Source organism: Crassostrea angulata, chromosome 10 (genome assembly GCF_025612915.1).
Source record: "Crassostrea angulata isolate pt1a10 chromosome 10, ASM2561291v2, whole genome shotgun sequence".
Classification (NCBI taxonomy): Eukaryota; Metazoa; Mollusca; class Bivalvia; order Ostreida; family Ostreidae; genus Magallana; species Magallana angulata.
The window spans coordinates 14,658,556-14,680,393 of record NC_069120.1 but is presented as its reverse complement, the minus strand read 5'-3'; the positions used below and the strand labels follow the sequence as shown (position 1 = coordinate 14,680,393).

Genomic DNA, 21,838 nt, shown 5'->3' with positions numbered 1-21,838 from the left:
CTGAACCATACGAGAGCGCTGCCTATTAAACAGTCGAAACTTTGGTGCGTGTTCATTGTAATTCCCATGGCTTTCCATGTGTTTCCAAGTTACAGGATTGCTACTATGGCCTTTTTTAAATTCTAGCTTTTTTTGTCAGCCTCTGTTCCTCCTCGCTGGTCCACTATGGTACAAAGATAGGTAAAATTTTCTACCTCCTCAAATTTCCTTTCCTTTTCCATTTAACCTGGCCTCATGGTGGTGTGTTTGCTCTTAAGACCGTCGATCTTTAGTCCTATCTTTGCTTATGTTTCTGTCCCTGTGTCGGTAATTTTCTCCTACATTAATTTTATGCCTGAGTAACCGAGAGGAGTGCCACGTTATCCACAAAGTCTACGTCATCTACATGTAACAGTGACCATGGTGCCCACTGTTTCTCCAGTTGACTGTCAGTGATTTCATTATTCAGTCTATTGCAAGCAGGAACAAAAGGGTGTTAATGAACATCCCTGACGGACTCCAGTTTTCACTTCAAATGGCTCCATCAGTTTCCCTAACGTTAGGCCTCCATGTATGACTCTGCATGCCAAGTACTGAGGAATTTGCTTGGTACCCCATAAATATGGCATAATACAGCAGTTTCCATATTCTTTCCCTGTCGGCACTGTCAAAGGCTTTCTCATATTTGTATACTTACATATATGCAACTCATAAATGACGATTCTTCTTCTTCTTCTTCTTCTTCTTCTAATTGACGGGGTATTGTTCTAAAAGTAAGCCCAAATAACTTGAGTTTAAAAATTTCAATTCTATCAATTGAAAAGTTGATGATTGCGGGTTTAATGATTTTTATTTCTTTCTGAGCATGTTTTGTCTGTCTTCTTTTATGATTGCGAAAAATTTTTAAATACGCCTTTTGAACCTTTTCAACTTAGATAAGCTTATCCAATCATCATTTGAAAATAAAATAAGAACTGTTATCTTATACATGTCCATTATTAATTAATTTTTAAATGTCTCGTAAGGATGACTGTATGCATGCCTATTTCGTGTATTTTTCAGATTCCAACTTAATGGATCGGGTTCGAAATTCGCTTTACAACAGGTGAAGGTCGTTGACTGAAGTGAAAATAAGAAAATGGCTTTGACAAGGGCACTGCCGAGATTAAGGATTTTGCAGACTTCAGTACGGTTTCTGGCCTCAAAACCAGTTGAAGGCCGTGAAGTGGACGAAGTAACACACACAGGACAGGTTTGTCGGCATCATCAGATGACTATTTGATATATTACGGAATTACTGTAGCACAGGAGTCGGCAATCGTATCAATAAATAATAACTAGAGTCATAATAAGTAAAAACCCAGCCATGAGCTTCGCTCACTTCGCTCAATTCGTGAGCGAAGCTCATTGCTGGGTTTTTACTTATTTTGACTCTAGTTATTATTTATTGATAAGATTGCCGACTCCTGTGATAGTAGAGATTTCTTTATTGATTAGGACGATTCCCAATAAATGATGCACCAGTTTTAGCATAATGTAGATTGTATTTTATTAAGTTTTGTCAATCCGTAATTGTGAGGGATTACGAAATGATCTTATATAGCCTAATAAATATCTGTCTATGTGCTTAGCAACACCTAGAAAGAATAATCTTACCGTAACCAGGCTACGCTCAGGTCACTGTAAGAATTCGTCCCATATACTTGCAACGTAACAGCCGCGAAGCGTATCAGCTTTCACGTCGATTTTAAGTCTGTAACTGTTAAAAATAATCTGCAGAGGAAAAACACATTTTTATACATTACAAACCTTTTTGAACATTCATATGTAGTTTAGTCCACAAAATATCCATTTAATGAGCCGTTCCAAGGCATTTTGTTAAAGTAATGCGTTTGAATTTGCCTGCCATTTTGTCGGAAATCGCACTTGGAATGTCTCGGATTTTATCGTTAACATGGCGACCATAAACAGTGTATTTTCAAACGTGATGTTAAAAGTGGCAGCGATTTCGTTGCAAAAACAGTTAATGTGGTAATATGAGATTATGAAAGAGCAACATTGTAGGTATTTGAGACCAATCATGTGAAAATTTAGGCGAGATACAGCGCGATACAATTTTTTTATTTGCTACGAAGCGAGTATATGTGACGAATTCTATTGTTAAACCGGGTCCATAGGACATCTGTCATTTTAACGATAGAACATTCTCTCTAAGCAACACCTTCTGACTTACTTTGAAAAATCTGGAGTTTTCCTGGCCTTTTTAATGATTTTATTCATCATTTCAATATGTAGCAGCATTATCGGCTCAATTTTGAAAAAATACATACTTAAACTTGTCGACATTGCTTGATATAAAATAAATTCTACTCCAAAGTTCTAATAATCAGATTGATGCACAATTGTATCAGACATTAAATTCTTGTGAGACAGGGGTTTTCCTTGCTTAGTTTTGGGTCCGTTTACCGGACCCATTCCCGATCCAAAAATTATGGATATTTTCCCAAATCCAGATCCATTTTTCCCAATCAAGTGTCAATATTTTAAATATCAGAACATGTTCTGCTGGTATATAAAATGCAACTTAAACAGCTTTTTTCTTTGTATTTGTTTATTACTGAGCATAAATAATGGACCAACTAGGGGTGATCTCATTGACACATTCGCTTTCCGTAACTTCGCCAGAATTTCCTCATCCTGTAAGTGTGTTTGCTTCTATTTTATATCAGTAACACTTATTATTTAAAAATTAGGTTTAAAATCTGTATATATCATTTTACCTTATAAAATAAATTAAGTCTTCCAAACTTCTCACTAATTTCTGTGGGGGAAAAGTTATAAAGTATAAAATTCTGCCATAGGTTGGTCCTCAAAACTAGTACGTTTTTTGTAATTTTCCTAATATGAACAGTTTACGTGTCAATTTTCCCAATTCCACGGACCCTGGACCAAGATTAAAAAAAGTAGGAAAACATTTGCAAATATGTTCCCTTTTATGAACCTAATATGTAATAGTAAAAATGTTCAATTTTGTATGAGCTTTTGAATGACATCAATGATTACAATAATTACACATGCTTATCATTTGATGGCTGCATTATTGTAAACATAAAACAAGATATTTTAACACAATTCTGAATGATTTGACTTTCTCAAATGTAAATATAGACAATAAAAAGCAAGGTAAAAAGTTCACTGGTTGGTCACATGACCAAATCTTGTGAAGCCCAAAGATCTGATCAAATACTTTTTAACTTGTTAATCAAAACAAACATTGAAGAAATTATATTTTGATGTTTGACAGGTTTGGGACAAAGATGATTATAGGCGAATCAGATTTTTAGACAAAAAGAAGCTGGTAAGTAATGGATTCATTGGATACCAATTTTTAGCTCACCTGAGCTGAAAGCTCAAGTAAGCTTTTCTAATCAAAATTTGTCTGTTGTCTGTCGTTGTTGGCGTTGGCAGCGTTGTCGTTGTTGTAAACTTTTCACATTTTCATCTTCTTCCCCAGAACCACTAGGCAGATTTTAACCAAACTTGGCACAAAGCATCACTGGGTGAAGGGGATTCAGGTTTGTTCAAATGAAGGGCCACGACCTCTTTAAAGGGGAGATAATTTAGAATTATTGAAAATTTGTTGGTATTTTTCAAAAATCTTCTCAAAAACTATTAAGCCAGAAAAGCTGTAACTTGTATGGAAGCATCCTCAGGTAGGTTAGATTAAAGTTTGTTTAAATCATGGTCCCCGGGGGTAGGGTGGGGCCACAATGGGGGGATCAAGTTTTACATAGGAATATAATGAGAAAATGTTTAAAAATCTACTTCTCAAAAACTAATAGGTCAGACAAGCTCAAATTTGAGATGAAGCATCCTCATGTAGTGTAGATTCAAGTTTGTTCAAATCATAGTCCCTGGGGTATGGTGGGGCTACAATGGGGGAATGGATTTTTACATAGGAATATATAGAGAAAATCTTTTAAAAATCTTCTTCTCAAAAACTATTAGGCCAGGAAAGCTCAAATTTGAGTGGAAGCATTCTCAGATAGTATAGATTCGAATTTGATTAAATCAAAGTCCCCGGGGGTAGGGTGAGGCCACTGTGGGGGATGAATTTTTACATAGAATATCATAGAATATAGATAATATCTTTAAAAATCTTGTTTTTAAAAACTACAAGGTTTTGACCCATGCATGCACGGGTTGGCATTGCATATGATATCGGACATTTAGGAAAGAGAAACATCGACACACCGTATTGTTGACATTTACATAATCAAGCTTTAAGCATACAATAATGCTATTAATTTCACTACACTCTGCTTAGTTACAATAATCTAACTGTGTCTAGGAACAGGCCTTCACCACAGTTAAATGCCTCCCATAGACCCGTATTGTAGTAAAACATTGCGGAATTGCTCCAAAACAGTTTTGGAGAAAATGAAGCTGCATTAGAACAATTATTAGTAACAAACCATTTTGAGGCTGTAAATACCTTTTATTTAAAAATTTAATTCATATTAATAAGAAATTCAATACTTTTTCACCAACGTTTTTTACTCTGTTTGAATTTACACATCATGTTGACATTTCGAACTCTCGGGATTTTTCATAAGAAATGCACTGAGTTATCTCCCGTATTTCCTTTGATGGACAGAATATATGACAAATTTCCAAATTACACGTATTTGTAATATTGCTTCTAAGTTTATCCATGCAAATGAGATATTGTGGAAACATAAACTAAAGAGCCTCTCATGATTTACCATGAATAAGATTGTAAAATCCAAAAAATCCAGATGATTTTGGGAATTTTTAAAGGAATTTTTGTTAATTATTAATTAATTGGTAACATTCAAGTACCAATGATATGGTGGCATAGTTCTGCCACCACTTGTCAGATCTTGATGTTGACTTGTCAGATAATTATGTTGACTTGTCAGATCTTTATGTCGACTTGTCACTTATTCACATGTTAGAAAAAGTCGACACTAGAACGTTTCCACGCCCAATTTGTGCCATTCAGTTGATATATATTTTCTGACAAATCATCATAAGGATCTGACAGGTCGACATAATCATCTGACAAGTCGACATCATTATTTGACAAGCCGACATAATTATATGACAAGTCGAAATTATTATTTGACAAGTCGACATAATATCTGATAAGTGAACATCATTATCTGACAAGTCAACATATAATATGAATGATAATTTTCTTCATTTTATTTTTTCTGTCAAATAATAATGTTAACTTGTCAGATCATTATGTCTACATGTCAGATAATTATCTTAACTTATCAGATCTTTATATCGGCTTGTCATATAATTATGATGACAAGTTAATAACAGTTAGTGGCAATAACACGCTTTGACAAAAAATTATTGAGTTTGTACTCAATGCGATAATTTTCTGACAAGTCAACTAAAAGATCTGACAAGTTGACATAAATATCTGACAAGTCGACATTATCATCTGACAAGTCAATATAATTATCTGACAAGTGGTGGCAGATTCATGCTTAAACTTATGTGGAGGCATTCTCAGGTAATGTAAATTCAAGTTTACTGGATCATAGTCCCCAGGGGTAGGGCGGGGCCGCAATGGCGGGATGAATTTTTACATAGGAATATATAGAGAAAATCTTTGAGAAAGTTTTCAGTCCAAAAAGCAGTAACTTGTGTGAAAGCACAAGTTGTGCAGATTAAAGTTTGATGAAACCATGATTCTGAAGAGAAAAGTGGGGACACAAAATGGGTGGGGGGTATATAGAATAGGGGAAATCTTCTTACATGTACAACAAAATAGGCTAAGTATTCACCCCAAAAAAATATGTGAATAAAATTGGCAGATTTTAAAATTTTTATAGCAAGATCTACTGTACTTAGCTGTCAAGATATTTTGATACTGTAATGCTAATTTGATCAGAGTTAAGGCTATTGTTGCTCAGGTGAGCGATGTGGCCCCTGGGCCTCTTGTTTGGATTTCATTGTTGAGTTGATCTATGAAATTAAATGTTCATTGAAATGTAATATCGTCGGATATGATAGTTGGCAATCAATTTTTGTACCGGTATTATCAAAAAGTGTGAACTTTACTAAATCCACAGAAAATTGATGTCAGCAAATTTAATGAAACCCACTAACGGTTAAAATCTTGAGGAAAAAACTAAACAAATAATGCTAAAGAACTAGACTGACTAGTAATGTAAACTTGCATGTAAATGGCTTAATTTTTTTTTAAGATTAAAGACAAACTAGTAACTTCATCTCACTTTAGAGATAATTATTCTAATTGATTCAAAACTAATATTTCAGGTCAACAAGAACTGGGCCATCAATCTTATAGCAGAGGACCCAGTTGTTGTTTGTGAAGAGAAAACAGTTTGGAGCAACAGTGGGGGTGCCCTGGGTCATCCAAAAGTCTATATCAACCTGGTAAGCCAAACACCTAGAGACAGTTTATGTAATATATGAATGTTAGTATGCATAAGCATGGTAAGTCATTCTGTTATACACCGTGGCATTAGTGACATTTGATAATAATGTATAATTCATTGTAAATACTTATTTTTTTCTAAATAAACGTGTTTCTAAATAAATCATTCTGTTGTTGTAGGAAAAACCCGAAATTTCAACCTGTGGATATTCTGGAAGAAAATTTATCTATAAAGGATTTTATAATGAAGCAGAACATGGACCTTCAATCAGCTATGAACAGTATCTTGAAGAAATGAAACCCAAACCACGGGATTAGTTGTAATTCATGTGAAAGAAGGAACTATGTCACTCAACAACTACTGTTATAACTGTGCATTTTGTCATATTTTGAGTTGTTAATAAAATATTAAGACTGCTATACATTTGAGTAGTATTCTATACATATGAATAGTATTTTATACATAAGAGTAGTATTCTATACATATGAGTAGTATTCTATACATATAAGTAGTATTCTATACATATGAATAGTATTTTATACATATAAGTAGTATTCTATACATATAAGTAGTATTCAATATATATGAGTAGTATTCTTTACATATGAGTAGTATTACTGTTTACCCAAGAAATAAGCGAAAAATAGTGAACTTCTTTTCCGATTGTCTCAATCATTTCAGCAACTATTTTATGCTTAGCATAAGGTTTTGACATTTATATCTTCTTTCCTGAAACAACTGTTATAACATGTAAATCATTTAAACTTTGCACACAGCACCCCAGTGTAACAGTTATACTCTTGTGCCAAGTTTATATATGTATGGATGTAAGGGGGGGGGGGGGGGAGGGCAGAAGTATGCTACCATTATGATAGTGTTCCATTTAACCAAATCGTTTGAAATTATTTCAGGCAATTAATTGTCTTTTTGCACTATCCATGTTGTATTTTGGATTGCGAGATAAATAATAGGAACAATAATAATGGAAACTTCCTTGGACTTCTTTTGCATGCTGAAAGTGGTAGACATTTATACTAGTAGTCATTAATTCTTGCATACATATGTTGCAAATAGAACAGCAACTTACTAGTTTATAAAGAACTTGTAGTCTAATTAGTCTAATTACACAAAACATTCTATCAGTTTCATTTTATCTAGACCTAATTTTATACGAAACATGTCCATTCAGTCTAAGTTCAGGGCATTCTCATCAGTGAAGTAGACAGGCATGGCTGCCATCCATAACCGAATGCTATGACTGTCCACTACCCAAAAGAGAAGATGCTTCAATTAACAATATTCGGAAAGTGCTAAACGAAAATATGCTTGCTTTGGACCACCGGAGAAACTTATGCTGGGTATTCGGAATTTACTGTCTGCACATTAAACAAAAATGCCACACAATTCACCTTTAATGAATATTTATAAAAACTGCATCAACTTGCATACAATTGAGCAGTAACGTCGTTATTTTTAAAGTTTTTGTAATTTTTTGTAATTTCACACACTTAAGGCAGGCCGGTGTATATCTTGAGTGTTAATGTTTTGATATTCATCCATTTAAATTACATTTGGACATTGTCAAGGAAAAACGTTTTTTTGGTACATGAATTCAAAGAATTTACAAGTACATTTAATCAAGTAAAGTTCTACTCTCTGTCTTAAAAATTACATCAACTACATGTAGAGAAATACCAATCAGGGTTGTTATGGTTTTAGTGAGAATGAACAGTCCAAACTTTCTCTTCAGTATGTTATGTGTCCATCTATAGTCCTTATCACTTCCCTACATCAATTCTAAAAACTGTTTATCATTTCGGAAGTTATTTAAGGGAGTTACTGACTATTCCACAACAATAACAATTTTAAGTTCATGAAAAGTGTTGGGTTGATTTTGCCTCTTTAAAATTGCCTCTGGAGGATGTCTGGCACTGTCATCTATCAACATAAAATTGTCACCAATGGCGCCCGCATAAGGCCTTTCAAAAGGTGCCAGTAGCTCATCTATGTAAGGGACACTGGTTAGGGACCCGTTCCTTATGAAATGTTACTGCATGACAGTTATGTGGAATCATCGTGTTCAGTATCGCAGCAGTCCTAGAATCACTTGTTTCTCTTTCTCTATACACTCCTATGACCATCATTGCAATCCAGACAAAATATGAAGTCATCAGTCCATAGAACTCCTTTGATATCATGATGGTGCCTGTGGACATGGTATTGAGCAAACTTGAGGCAACGGTTGCGATGTTCCACGGTCAGATCGAGGTGAGTGCATTGATCAATCCTGCAATATGAAGTCTTTCGGAGGGTTTGTATGGAGATCCTTATGCCTGTTGCTACTGTCAGCACTCTAAGTGCAACTGTTGATGTCATTTTTCTTCCCTTGGCAAAATGTGCTATTTGCTATCTTGTCTATAAAAAAACAACATTAAAACTTTTCTGACGACCATTTTCATGCCTCGTTTTGACGCTATTAATTTGTTCATATCGTTCCAGTCATTCCAACAAACGTCCGGTTGTAATCCAGCTGACAGTCATTTACGCGTCTTTGAAGCATGTTCCATCAAGCAGCTATTATAGTAAAAAGATAGATAAATCCCGTTCTTCTTGGAGTTTGTCAATGTGTATACAAAACAACTAATTCAACTGGAATGTGAATAGTGCCGAACTTTCAATTAACCGAAAATTTGTTTGAATAACATATTAATTCATGAACGTGCATGGAAACCAAGATACGCAAAAATGTACCATAACCATGACCATATGTTAAAATGTTTAAGTGGCTCTTTTTTAAAGGATGATAATACATATCTTCTGCGTTTTTAGCTCACCTGAACCGAAGGTTCAAGTGAGCTTTTCTGATCACCCGTTGTCCGTCGTCCTTCCGTCCGTCCGTCTGTTCGTCCGTCTGTAAACTTTTCACATTTTCGACTTCTTCTCAAAAACCACTGAGCCAAATTTAACCAAATTTGGTACAAATCATCCTTATGGACAGGGGATTATAAATTGTAAAAATATGGGGCACAGCCCTTTTTTAAAAGAGAGATATTTGCGAAACAGTGAGTATAGGGTGCGTGTCTTTAAAAATCTTATTCGTAAGAACCACTGCACCAGAAAGGCCAATTTTTACATAATTTCTTGAATGCTCTCTTCGCTGATTTTCACTGTAACTTTGTCGATTTCCACTCCAAACTTGTCACTTTGAGTAAGCAGCAGTACAAGGCTGTGTTGCCCTGCAGGGAGCCGACGAATACGCCCTATCCTTCCCGTCGACACATAATCAGTCCAGGCCTTTCCACCCTGACTCCTTGAATGAGTTCGAAAAGTTCCTATTTCTTCCGAGTTCACCAAAACAGTTGATATATCTTCCTCTCCGTCGTTTGAGTACAGTATGTTGTCGACCTGGGGATCGTAACATGAAACATGCTAAGATTTTGACTTAAGTAGGGCCATAAGTAGGACCTACATAAGTCCTACTTAAGAATGTCTTATACTGTAACATAAAGCAATCTTAGCAATGTCCTAACTAAGTCATACTTATGTTAAAAGTTAAAAACGTATTTTTCATGTCTTTTGTCGAATTTGAATGTATTGGTAATAAAATCATTATATTAGGTTAATATATTGTTTATTTATAGATACAGAGTACACGTGCATGACATCTTTGATAAGATGGGGGTAGATGTAAATGTACAGACACAAAAATTTAAGGTGGCATGAGTGTGAATATATGTACCTAAAATTTTTAAAAAGCTCGAAGCAATGGATCTCGGGCAATGCATTCAGTCTATTGTTGTTACTTCTTTGTTTTGATGAATATTCACTAGTCGTTCTCAAAGACTGCCTGTGGCATAATTTCGCGATGCCGTTGGAACTTGATAGAATAATATAGTGGATTTCTTTTTATCGTTTGTTCTACATCTTACCTCAACAATAAGGCCATTCACTTACTCTAAGTATAATTTCTTCATTAAGTCATACATTGTAATGAAATGAGGCAATCGTCGTCTTTAAAATCACTGAGGGTTTGTTGTTTTTTTTTTGTCTTCAAACGTCTTTTTTATAATTTCTCAGGTTTCGTGTGTTTACATAGATAGTCATAGTTACTTCTTGTAAACTGACCATTACGTGTTTACAGCCTCTTCAGCAGCCCACTTGCATACAATATGGAAAATGTTTTAACTCATTACGACCAAAGCTAATGTTTATATTACTTAAACCAAACTTTGATATTGGTGAATATCAAGATATTAATTTTTTTAAAATTATGATATAAATACACTGTATTTACATGCTGAATTGAAATAATTAACAAATGAACTTCTAAATTTGTGTAAAACAAACTTAGGATAAACTTAAGCCACGTCTATCGGCCACCTAAGTTTTGGGTAAATTGTCCTAGCTAAGCACTCTTCTAGTTACGGACTTAAGTCTAAGAATGTACATAAGTCCTACGGACTTAAGTACCGTTTATGTTACGAGCCCCAGAACATCATATTCCTTGTCTAGGCAGAAGTCGAATTTCAGCATGCCTATTTGAGAGACAAGCATCCACACAGTCTGCTTGTTCGAAGCTGTTTCTCTGTTAGTTATACTTTTGATTGTTTCATTTGCTTGTATATGTATATAGCCTTCTGCTTCCAAGTCAAATGTCTTCTCAGCGTACCCAGTCTTCAAAAAAATAAGGACAAGTACAAGCACTATTTTTTGCTCCATTTTGGATGTTTCTATCACACGGTTTAAGTATAAATGACTTCTGAATGCCGTGTAATATTTGCGAAAGTGTCTGTCACGCGGTTTTGGTAAAAACTTCTGAATGCCGAGTAATATATGCTTACGCAACAGATTGTTTTCTCTTTTACAGGTATATAAGTTGAGATGGCTAACAAATCATTGCATTACATCAATACGTAGGCAAAATGTTGAATGCATTCGAGCGGAATAATGAATTAGATTTATTAATACAATTAATTGAATTGACTGAGTTTACCTCACAACATTGTTTCGGCCCGAGGTAAGAAGTGTCGACTGTGTAATCCGCCTAGTTTTCTCTCATCATTAATCTTGTTGTCACAACTTCACAACATTAACTACTGGTTTCACTGATCAATCAGAAAGAAATCCCAACACCCAGTACACAATTACATGTACTATTTACTCTTTCTAAATCTGTTGTTTCATAGGTGTCTAATTTGCGTAATATTTCTTTATTTTGACGCACAGACTTCTGTTTTCGTTCAATGAATTTAACTAGCATTTAAAGCAGTGATAAATTATGGTAAAAAGTGGGTTAAAATGCTAACCATGCAAGTATATTGAAACAGGTATATTGTCTTTCTTTTCTAGAGACAAGAATTGTCAGCATGAAAAGTAAATTGATTTAAATCAAATATAAATATCAAAAATTGTTCAAAATTGTCACTGGCGTACTGACGAATACATTAATATATTATTAAAAACATTAGTTAATATTATTCATGTTTTGCTTGAATAATAAGTGTATGAACACATCAAACTTATACGCTAATTTTAACACAACAATGAATAACTTGATTGAAAATTTTTAATAAAATCGATAATCACATTTTAACTTGTGAATTGATAAATACATTTGAAATCTATTTTTTTTAAAGCAACTGTTGTAGATTAATAAAAGCACATAATATACAAAATAATGAATAATATACAAAGGCAATATGAATCAAAATATTTTGCTGAAAATAACATGTTGTTTATATTGTTTAACTCTCCCTGATCACTCTTTCGAGTTTTTAATAGTCCCCCCGTTAATTTGATTGCTCTCTGTTAGCACAATGGTATTTTCCAGGATAAAGGAATCTTCAGTCACAGCCTCCATACTGTCAAACTTGCTAGTGTTCAAACTCTCTGGGATTTTCGGACTCACAACATGTTTTTTTATTCGATGATGCACAATATAAGCGAATGCAAAAGTGAAAACCATTGTTATGATACCACTGAGAACCTGTAGGACGAGCAGAACAGCTTGGTTTGCCGAAGGACGAAGTGTGTATGGAATACAATCCGGGGTGAATCCCCATACACCGTAGATTGGACCTGGATAACGAATTTATAATTATTTCCTATGTTAACCAAAGAAATCTGTTTCCCATGTCATATCAGGATGTATTTCGCTTTCAAAAATTGCCGTTGGTAATAGTAAATAGGAAAACTAATCCAGTCATTGGTTACTGGTATGTCGAGTAGTTCGGACCTTGAGGATTTTAGCTGATGGCGGATACTTTTTAGGTCCCAAGAGAGTCTTCATACCAATAAATGTAGCACCATATAGCACTGGTTTTTTGTTACTGGCTATTCAGGTATCACACCGGTAATCGGCCAATCAAAATGAAATTAGTTGTAGTTCCATATATACTTCAGAATTATTTTTTTCCTTGACTGAATTTTTACATTTTCCTTTACTCAGTTTTAAAAATTTTTGTACCACTGAGTAGGATATTTCATGTATTTTGTTAGGTGATGATCTTTTTTCACAGGGACTACTTCTTTCATGGCACATGCAGCAGCTTCCTGGGGAGTGTGCAGTCTGTTTACATACAAATGGAAAACACGTGGTTTTGAGGGTAGACCTGTTTGGAGCTAGATATTTTGAGAAAATGCAGTATCGCTTGCCCTTTTTATGGTGTTAGCTGATGAGATAGGTAACAAATAACATTTCCTCCGAATATTTTGTCATGAAAAATACAAACTGATTTTTAAGAATTTTTTCCCCTCTATAGTGTTATATAGTGAAAACAATTACCGGTGTGATACCTTCAGGCGAGGCAAAGTTATTGTTTCCAAGACAGCACACTTTCCAAAGTTCATTCTTGTAAAATAGTTGCAATTACCACTTTCTCTATGATCACTTCGACAGGCTTAGGTAAATTCATATAATATATATTTTTATACACAATCTATCGTTATTTTGGCTAAAGTAATGGTATTTCTCTTTAAATAATTAATTTTGCATACAGTGTAATTAAAAGCCCCCAACAACCATCTTAACTAATTATTTTTCCAGAATCTCCACAATATTTATACATTAATGCTTCCTTTTTCATAACACGTTTTTTTGTCATTCCTTATATATTGTTCAACCAAACAAGTTTTGACGCTATATTCTTATATGTGAGAAAAAGATTACAGTTGTTATTTTGATTTAATAATTGATATAAAAGAGGCGTTTTGTAAGGAAATAATTCCAAAAAAATTGTTACAAGATTTGACTTAATTTAAAATATTTTTGTAATCTTGTAGATAACAAGATGGTTTGTCTTCAGACCTTTAGATTAATACTTGTTGCGCTCGAAAAGATAAACAGGAGGGTTCCTTACAAGCTTATTTTTCTTCTTTAGCTTTTAGAATATGTATACGACCTATTTCGTTCTAGCAACTTCACCTTATAAAAAGTCAATTTCAGAAAAGCAGTTGGTTTGTGTGTTCTGAAAAATAGAACAATTCTTTCTTTCTAAGAGATAGTTCTATGGTTAAATTAATTTACTTTTAATATCAGTGTTAAAAGAACATGGTAAACTACGATGCGTGTACCAATATTATTAATAATATTTTGAATACGCATATTTATAAGCGGTGAAGAAAAAAAGCCCACACAAAACGTCTGAGCATGCAAAAAACTACTCACTGGTTTGCTACTAATAAAATTATTAACACTAGATCTATATAAAAACGTGTGCTTTTTCATTTCCTTTGCAGTGTATACAAATCCATCAGTGATGAAGTAACGTAAGAAATCTCGGTGGTCCTGGCCAGATTTAGGCTGTATTGATCTCCTTTAAAAGAAGAGCGCTCTAAAAGATATTGGAAAAGAGTTAAAATATATTAATTTTTTCTTTACAAATCATCATATCTTAAAATTTTACGTATTGATCCGTTGGATCAGAAATAAGTCTAAATTTTATATATAATATATATATAAGCACACACACACACACCCACCCACCCACCCACCCACCCGCCCGCACGCACGCACGCACGCACGCACCTTCTGACAAAAAATAAATAAATGTACAACTGGCGAGTCTTAACAAGGACATATACATGTATACTAACGTTAGTGTTATATGTCCCTGGTCTTAAAATCTTTTTTAGAAACTCATGTAATTTCTCTACATTATTCTGATTTCAACGGTGTATACGAAGTACATGCATGAAGAAAATCCATGGGTTCAATTAAGCATTGAACGCTTATTTTTGGATGTCGTCGGCCCTTAATCACACCATCGGGTGCAAACAAATTAAATACTGCACGTTAGCGCAGATTGATAATTTGTCTTGACCACTTGGTGTGTTACAGGACCGACGACATTCAAAAATAATCATTCAATGCTACTGATGTCTATGTGGATGATATATATGTGTATCGTCGCTTTAAAGGGTACCTGCAGTGCCGGTCAATTTTTGATATAATGGAGATCTATGTGTAAAAACATCATCCTGAAAATTTTACAGCGATCGCATAGGTAGTTTTCGAGATATTTGGGGAAAACCCGATTTCACACCTGAACGAGTTTTGAATCAAGCCGATTTGGCGCGAGATGAACTGTGACGTCACGGGGTCAACGCCGCTGTATGAGAAACAGGAATATTGTATGAAAACTGTTCGTTTTCTTGCATTGTTTTATCGATATATGAACATTTTTTTCTGTTGTTTTATTTCCTTATCAACCCTGGATGACTAATTATACTGTCGTTTGAGTTTAACCCGTATTTTATCGAACAAAAATGCCGAATTTGGACAATTGTTTGCTTCATGAATTTCGTCAAATGTGTAACACATTTTACATATAAATGCACACCATATGTAGCAAAATGACAATTAATCAAAGCATCATTGTTATAAGAAACATATTTTGTTAATATTGTCATTCTTTCGATTGATTTCTCAGTGACATTATTAACTGATTAATAATATTGATAATACATAATGATATTTCGTAAAAGGTAATTCGGGGTCTATTTCTCGTATAAGGCATAAAATTACAAATGATGTCGCCCGATTATTCAATAATATTGACATCGGACCAATAACAATCAAAATATGCATTCTTTAACAAACAAACACGGGATTATAAACGGATCAAGGCGAAAGTCCAAGATGGCTGCATGATTAAGTCTGTCTCGTATTCTTTTAAAAATACGATAATGGAATTTAATTTTACATTTATTTACATCCTTTGTCAAAATGTTCCAGTTTATTTAGATTTCATTATGATTCCTTGTCAGTATTACAATTTAAGCTATACGGAGTTATAAAGCGTTTAATTGCTGACCATAGCGCTCGAAAGAAAGTTGCACTTTATTGAATAAGAAATTATGTATCCGAAATAATTACTTATTCACATAAAAAAGGTCTGAATTGCTGAATTGTAAATTTGGTCATTATTTTAGTGATTAGATAAGTAACAATAAATGCATTTACTTCGAACATTAGTTTTACTATTTAATAGTATCATGCATGATTCTTTAATCACTGATTGACGGACATGTTTTAGCTGACGAATGCTTGATTTTACACAGTCTAATTAAGGTCTTCCGTTGGAAACGGAAGACCTTATTGTTTTTGCTTTGTTTCTTTTCCTCTATTATTATTATTATTATTAATTTTTTTTTCTGTCACGTTTTCTCAAAAACACTTCAGCCGATTTTCATGAAACTTTCAGATCTTATTTATGACAAAATTTGTAAGAAAATTACACGAGATTTTTATGGTCGTCACTTCCGGTACCGAGATATTAAAGATTTTATGTTTTTGCTTGTTCACGATTTTTTTCAAAAAGTATTCAAGATAGGACTTTCAAATTTTCAGAGAAGGTAGAGAGTGAACGGCCGCAGTGCCCTTTGCATATCCGAACGTCCGCCGTCACTTCCGGTCGTCACCGGAAGGAAATGAATAACCTTAATTTTTCAATTTTTTGGATTTGAATTTTTTATATTTTTTCATTGGATAGAGACGCTCTGAAAACTTCAGAATATGAAATTCGTTTTAAAATCGATCCACGCATTCTTGAGATTTTGGACTCCAAAGTTCTGAAGCGAGGGTCCGCGTAGCTCAGTCGTTAGAGTGGTGGACTTGTGCCCAGGCGACCCGGGTTCAGTCCCTGAGTGCCGAATTTTTTTTCTCTCTTATTTGTGTTTTGATTAATGGTTTTATCTTTAAAATGATGGATTTGAATGTTTTCCGTTTTATTTTTGTCATAAATAAAAAAAAAATAGCGCCTTTTTTCAGTACAAATATAGAGCTCTTTTCTGTCAGCAGCTCTCTAAATTCCGACGCTCGTCGCATCGCCGGCATCAAAGACATGCCGCCGAAGTGCCCCTGCAGTTCGACCGCATTAGAGTTCGCTGGGTCGCTTTGCCGGCATCAAAAAAATGCCGCCATCTCAATGACTGTATGCACACCACATTTAGCAATGCACCCACGTTATTCTACTCGGCTTATAAAGGAGGACTGCTTAGTATTTAATCCCATATATAGATATCCCCGAGTACCCAAACTCCGTCACCATAAGCAGAAAACCTCCCGCGTTTCTCTGTAAATTATTTTTTGTGGCTTTTATCATTTGCAATCACTAAATATAATCTGAAACAATATAATTTATAAAATTATTAACAAAAATATTTTTATTTTTATTCAAATAAGCCCACTGAATACGACGTTTATCACACGTGCTATCATAACTTATGAACCTAACTCCGTCACCCACATGCTCTATGATATGGCAGGGAATAAAGACACATTAACAATTTAGTTAAAACTCAATTTGTATCTAGGCCAAGTTATAATAAGTAAAAATGGTGCATACAATTTAAATTGTATTTAATTTCATCGAAATGAAATGATCGCCAGAATAAAAAATGGGCCCATGTAACAACAATCACAATGGCCTTTTCAGAATTTATGGATGCCGTTTGATTTATGTCCTTATATATTTCAAATATTTTATATCATTATTTAATATTACTTATTAAATTATTTATTTATTACATTTTTAGAAATGTAGCATATTCTAAATAGCGATATACCGGATATGTCTATATACCCTGTATAAGGCAAAAGTATCGGCATGAGCGATTTGACGTTACCATCAAGAGTAGTGCATAAAGGCTATTGCGGTCTGAAAAAAATGTATTAATTACCTTAATCAAAAATGTATTACATGTGAAATGTTTCATCTTGACCTCTCTAAAAATGGCTGACCACCGTAAATGATCGAATGGGCCCGCATGTCAGAAATATCGATATTTTAGTGCACCCGTGAAAAAGGTTTAGCTGATTTCACACAATTAATGGTGCATAAAATGAACAAGGTTTAATTCTGTTATTTTTTGACATATTCTTAAATTTAACCGTTTCAAATTGTTGACATTTGATTAAAGATTTTTGACATGGTAAAAATGACGTCATAATCGTACTTGATTTCAAACGGCGAGGAGTTTCCCGAAAGTGACGGAGTTAGGGTAGTGACGAAGTTAGGGGGCTATGCGATACACACATGCATGTATACATGCGTTTATTGACCTAGGTTTCTTATATATTGATTTCCTGAACATTATAAAACACTATGTAATCTCTCTCTCTCTCTCTCTCTCTCTCTCTCTCTCTCTCTCTCTCTCTCTCTCTCTCTCTCTCTCTCTCTCTCTCTCTCTCTCAAGTACAAATGTTTTAGCATTTGAATAAGAACTAGTACAGGTAACATGGAGTCAAGTGGAAAGAAGCTAAATGTACATTGGCGTCCAAAAAATTATACATGTTTTATCAAGTTACGGGATAATGTCTATGGATTCAAATAATTTGAAATTCATTGTTAAATGATTGTCTTCTTACTGATTGGAAGTCAACGCTAAAAAGTCATTTTTATTAAAGATGGTGTACTTTTTCCTTTTTTGTGCATGTCTATATACTGATACAAATCTGTTGCCTGTCGGGATTAAGAAAAGCCTCCGAAGTTTATACACGTAACTATACAAACGAACGGGTGACTCCGACAAGGTTTAAAAACTGACCACCCGTTTATGAGTGTTTGAGCCTAAGAATTAATAGATGTAAAAAAATCAATAGTTACATCTTTCAAACAACGCTTATATATTGTTCTAACATATGTATTTTATTTAGAAATTGTGTAATATGTGATATTTAGAAATTAATATTCTACGTTTAATATTGCAGTCAACGACCGACCCCCCCCCCCCTCCCAATTCATAAAATCATTTAGCTTTTCTGGCCCGATTTTACTTGATCTTTGATCTTGGGCCTTTAATTTTAACTAATTACCATTCTAGATTACTGTACTAATTACCAGACCAATTCGTTCATTAATAACAGAGTTATGAAGTTTTTGGCATTTGAGTTTCAATTGTCGTGTTTGACATGTACTATAAAAAAAATTCTAACTCCCAAGCCCTTCACTTAATCCTAATGAAAATTTGTGAAAATGAACCTCGGACCCCATTCTCATTGTCTGTGAAATATGCAGCGGATTGAACAATTAAGACAAAATTCCTGAAATTAAACGGCGCTTATTGCCTATACCTGGAAATTAAATTTACAAAGTACACGCACCGACCCCCCCCCCCCCGCCCCTTCCTATTCACAAAATCGTTTAGTTTTCCTGGCCTGATTTTACTGGATCTGTCATCTTGAACCTTTATTTTCAACCTAGTTCAAGTCTAGATTACTGTACTAATGACCAGACCTATTCGTTCATTTTTAAGAGATATGAATTTTTGGGCATTCGAGTTTCGATTGGCGTGCTTGACATGTACTGTAGAAAAAAATTCTAACTCCCGAGCCCCTTACTCAATCCTAATGAAATTTTGTGTAAATGTACCTCGGACCCCATTCTTATTGTCTGTGAAATATGCAGCGGATTGAACAATTAAGAAGAAATTCCTGAGATCAAACGGCGAGTATAGTCTGTACGGGGACTTAAAATTTACACAGTACAAGGGATGTAAGCAGCCGCGTAATATTTCTGTTGCATGTATATTTCTTGTTTTCCGTTTAGTCTGTATCTACGATAGCGTGTGAACTACTTATGAATGTTACAACTGTGGAAATTACTGTCATCAAACCTAAAAATTTACGTGTTACTGATTTCGTTATTTCTACATTTATAAAGATTTTATCAATCCTGCTGAAATAAAACAGTCAAACATAATAGAAAACGACACGAAAACACATTCTCAACACTGAAATACAGGGTAAAATGCATCAGTCATTGTTTTAGGACTTCCCCTAATTGTTGTTAACCGAATCCGAGATCCACACCTCAAAATTTTATTTTCGATTTATTTAAGACGAAAATCAAGCTCGGGTCTTTTCACCCCCCCCCCCCTTCCAGACACAAACACGCATCAATATTTCAAATGACCTCGCACTGTTACCAAACCTGAATAGTCAGACATCTTACACGTTGTTTTTCATCTCATACAAAAACTCAGCTCCTCTCCCGGGCGGAAACTTCCAAAATTCAAAGACAAATTCGGGAATTATTTCGCGTCAGCCATGTTTTGAGACACCTGCAAAGGCTGTGTGTTCTAATCTCGCCGGAGCCAAGATTTGTTCTTTCTCTCTAGTTCTTTCTCTCCTTTTTATCTAATTTTTTAACTAAAATATTCAACATAAAAGGGTGTTGGACTGTAGTACAAGTTGAAAAACACTCCTTAATTAAGATTTAGACAAAAACAGTCTTTTATTATTAGGGTCTTCCGTCTTCAGCGGACGGAAGACCTCCTCGTTGCTCGCAACGAGATCGTGTCTAGTTTATTTTTCTGTTTTATCTTTTAACAATTGAGTAGTTAATTATACACAAATCAATTTACCAGTCTAGAGGTGTGAAACCCTCTCTTTGTTCACCAGACTCGTGTACCTTGTGTATACATACCCCAGATACACGTGTGTCTGGAGCAGTGGCTTCGTTAGTTTACCTGTTTACCTGTGTCATTATCTCGGATCACTCATGTGTGAAAGGATATTATGTAATCAAAAAATAAATAATGAACATAAATTTGCCCATGTAAGCGTTTTAAGATATCGTATTCATCGGTAAAAAGGCGACGAGAATAACAAATTTTAAAATCCTTAAAAAAGAAATCTGATTGTAATAAAATAATAACGGATACAAATTTCTAGATCTACAATACTTATAATAAAAAGATACGTCAAAACATCAGACCTATATCAATCATTTTGGCTGAAAAATCGAATTTAATTTGTATAGCTTTGTAAGGAAATTTCCCTCGTGTTGACCTCGTGACGTCACTTCCGCTGAAGCCTCGTTATCGCCTAATTCTGTTTTCTCTTGATTAGATTTCCCAAAGCAGGTAAAAATAGCCACTTTGAAGAGGCGTAACTCCGTTATTTTTGCACCGATTTCGATGCGGTTTGTTGCATTAAATTTTGGTAAATAAACTCTTTAACATATGTTTCACATCGGCTGGGCTGCAGGTACCCTTTAAATTAGAGTAGTTGCCCCTTGAATATGGACGTCACATTGTTGTGTCTGGAGCAGAACAAAATGGCAGCATCTAAATTTACTCAAATCTCTGCAGAGGTTAAAAATTGAATAGCAACAAAACATTGTGAGTAGTATGGGTGAAGCGAAGATTTTTAAAGCGTATTTAAAAGGTGGTATTGATAATTTTGAAGAGTTAAATGAGTTTAATTGGACGAGATGTAAGGCATCTTGTACATGGCTTTGCGCTATTTGTGAATGAATATGTCGCTTGATAGTCCTCGGGAAAACAAAACACTTATTAAAGCTGAACACCGCTCGTAAATAGGAACGTCACACAGATACCTGGTATATAAACCCTTCGATTTCGTTACACCCGATTGCACACCTGAACCTCGTGGCCGACATGTAGTATTCCTTTCGTGGTCTTTAGATTTTATGCATTTTTTTCTTATCTTATGTTCATTTTCTGTTCGTAAATAATGCATTGACCAATTTATTTGATGTTAGTATTCTCCTGGCTTCAAAGAGGTGCGTAAAATTTGATAATTTCACGGCGAGGCAAAATGTACGTCCACACAGGTGAGACCTCTACAGCGAAGTACTTAGAACTGTTTCAGGCACGTAGCATCGTTTTTGAAAGTGGGGGGGCCAGGCTCATCCAAAAAATCTTGACAAGCAAAAAAAAAAAAAAAAAACCGGAAAGTTTTAAGTTTCCCAAAATCTTCAAAATCCTAATCCGGGGGGGGGGGGGGGGGGGATGGCGAACTATATAACTTCAATTTCACTCCTCATTTCCTTATTTTCATATCAATTTTTTACATACTCCCAAAATAGTGGGGGGCCAACTCCATAATTATTGCATTTTTTATATGTAAATTTTAAAAAAATTGTTGCTGCGAGAAAAAGTGGGGGGGG

At 34.6% G+C, this 21,838-nt stretch overlaps 1 protein-coding gene across 1 annotated transcript; it reads left to right on the top strand.

The window, feature by feature from the left end:
* Positions 1-1,073: 1,073 nt before the first annotated feature.
* Positions 1,074-6,841, top strand: LOC128165423 (NADH dehydrogenase [ubiquinone] iron-sulfur protein 6, mitochondrial-like). Its single transcript, XM_052829930.1, has 4 exons — positions 1,074-1,231; positions 3,284-3,337; positions 6,301-6,420; positions 6,602-6,841. Exons 1-4 carry the CDS (start codon positions 1,118-1,120, stop codon positions 6,737-6,739), a joined length of 426 nt encoding a protein of 141 aa, XP_052685890.1. The 5' UTR covers positions 1,074-1,117; the 3' UTR covers positions 6,740-6,841.
* The last annotated feature ends 14,997 nt before the right edge of the window (positions 6,842-21,838 follow it).